The sequence below is a fragment of the Octopus bimaculoides genome, chromosome 5 (assembly GCF_001194135.2).
Source record: "Octopus bimaculoides isolate UCB-OBI-ISO-001 chromosome 5, ASM119413v2, whole genome shotgun sequence".
NCBI classification, from domain to species: Eukaryota; Metazoa; Mollusca; class Cephalopoda; order Octopoda; family Octopodidae; genus Octopus; species Octopus bimaculoides.
In genome coordinates, this window is record NC_068985.1 from 77,856,954 (window position 1) to 77,858,595 (window position 1,642).

General features: G+C 40.7%; 1 protein-coding gene across 1 annotated transcript in view; it reads right to left on the minus strand.

Annotated features, from left to right (window-relative positions):
* Positions 1-1,477, minus strand: part of LOC106870955 (S-crystallin SL20-1) — a 13,217-nt gene extending 11,740 nt beyond the window's left edge. The window contains exon 1 of the mRNA XM_052968075.1: positions 1,263-1,477. Within this exon, the coding sequence (XP_052824035.1) occupies positions 1,263-1,395 (133 nt within the window). The 5' untranslated portion in view covers positions 1,396-1,477. The remainder of the gene's footprint in view (positions 1-1,262) is intronic.
* Positions 1,478-1,642: the final 165 nt, after the last annotated feature.

Here is a 1,642-nt window from a genome sequence, read left to right on the forward strand (position 1 = left end):
GTGTGTGTGTGTGTGTGTGTGTGTGTGTGTGTGTGTGTGTGTGTGTGTGTGTGTGTGTGTGTGTGTGTGTGTGTGTGTGTGTGTGAGTGTGTGCGTCTATGTGTATGTGCTGATTCTTTAAGCTCTAATCTGATCTATTACAGTGCTGCTATTAGCCCATTGTTCTAGCTTAGCAGTCTCTCTATTTTCGTTCCAGTTCTTTATGTTCCGAGTTCAAATCCCGTTTAGGTCAACTTTTCTTTCCCTCCTTTCAAGTTTAATAAAATAAAGTACTAGTCAAGTACTGGGGATTGAAAATATCCACTAACACTCCGAACTTCAAAATTGTTAACCTTGTGCCTAAAGCATCATCATCAACATATTATTATCATTATAGTTGTTATTATTCTAATTAAGGCGGCGAGCTGGCAGAATCGTTAGCACGCCGACGAAATGCTTAGCGGTATTTCGTCTGCCACTACGTTCTGAGTTCAAATTCCGCCGAGGTCGACTTTGCCTTCCATCCTTTCGGGGTCGATAAATTATGTACTAGTTGAGTACTGGAGTCGATGTGATCGACTATCCCCCTCCCCACAAAATCCATACCATGTGCCTATTGTAGAAAGGATTATTATTATTGTTGTTATTATTATTAAGGCGGCGAATTGGCAAAATCGTTAGCACGCCGGGAAAAATGCTTAGTAGCATTTCGTCCGGCTTTACGATGAGCTCATATTCCACCGAGGTCGACTTTACCTTTCATCATTTCGAGTTCGATAAAATAAGTACCAGTTACGCACTGGAGTCGACTGGCTCCTTCCCCCAAAATTTCAAGCCTTGTGCCTATAGCAGAAAGGATCATTATTAAGTCGGCGATCTAGTTGAATCGTTAGAACGACGGGGAAAATGCTTAGTGGCATTTCATCCATCTTTACGTTCTGAGTTCAAATTCCGCCGAGGTTCACTTTACCTTTCATCCTTTCGGGGTCCATAAAATAAGTATTTTGCAAAGCGTGCAGTGTTTTGAAAAACCCCAATCGCCAAACTCTAAAGCTTGTACCAGGTTTGAGAATCCGTGGTACACTCGCGTAGGCAAAGTGAATTAAAGAGGGACCTGAATTCAGACACAGAATGAGCTTCGATTAATCTGCAGAACGAAATCAACTCACAAATTGACATTTAAATGTAGAATTACAAAGTATTCAATGCAGCAAATGAAAGAACTAAAATGAATTTTAAATCAATAAGAATAAAATAAATAATTGCCATCTTGCCCTACTTACTATTTTTATATGAGGGCCATTCTTCCAGAGTATACCTTGTATCTTTGAAGTCCAGACCAGCGGCCGCTAAAGTCACTCGGACAATTTCCCCTCGACCCTTTATAGTCCAATATAGCAGTTCGTATTGAACCATAGTTTAGCAGATGTATGAAATATATGTTCAGGCAAGACGTGAAAAGAAGCTTCTGTTTCAGGGTGCCTGCTACTGTCAAAAGTAAAAAATCACTTTGCTGAACTACAAACACACCCATCCACCTCTCACCCATGCACAAACACACATGTGTATGTGTGCGTTTGTAGATATGTATCTAGGTAAATTTATACGTGTGTGTATGTGTGTGTGTGTGTGTGTGTGTGTGTGTGTGTGTGTGTGTGTGTGT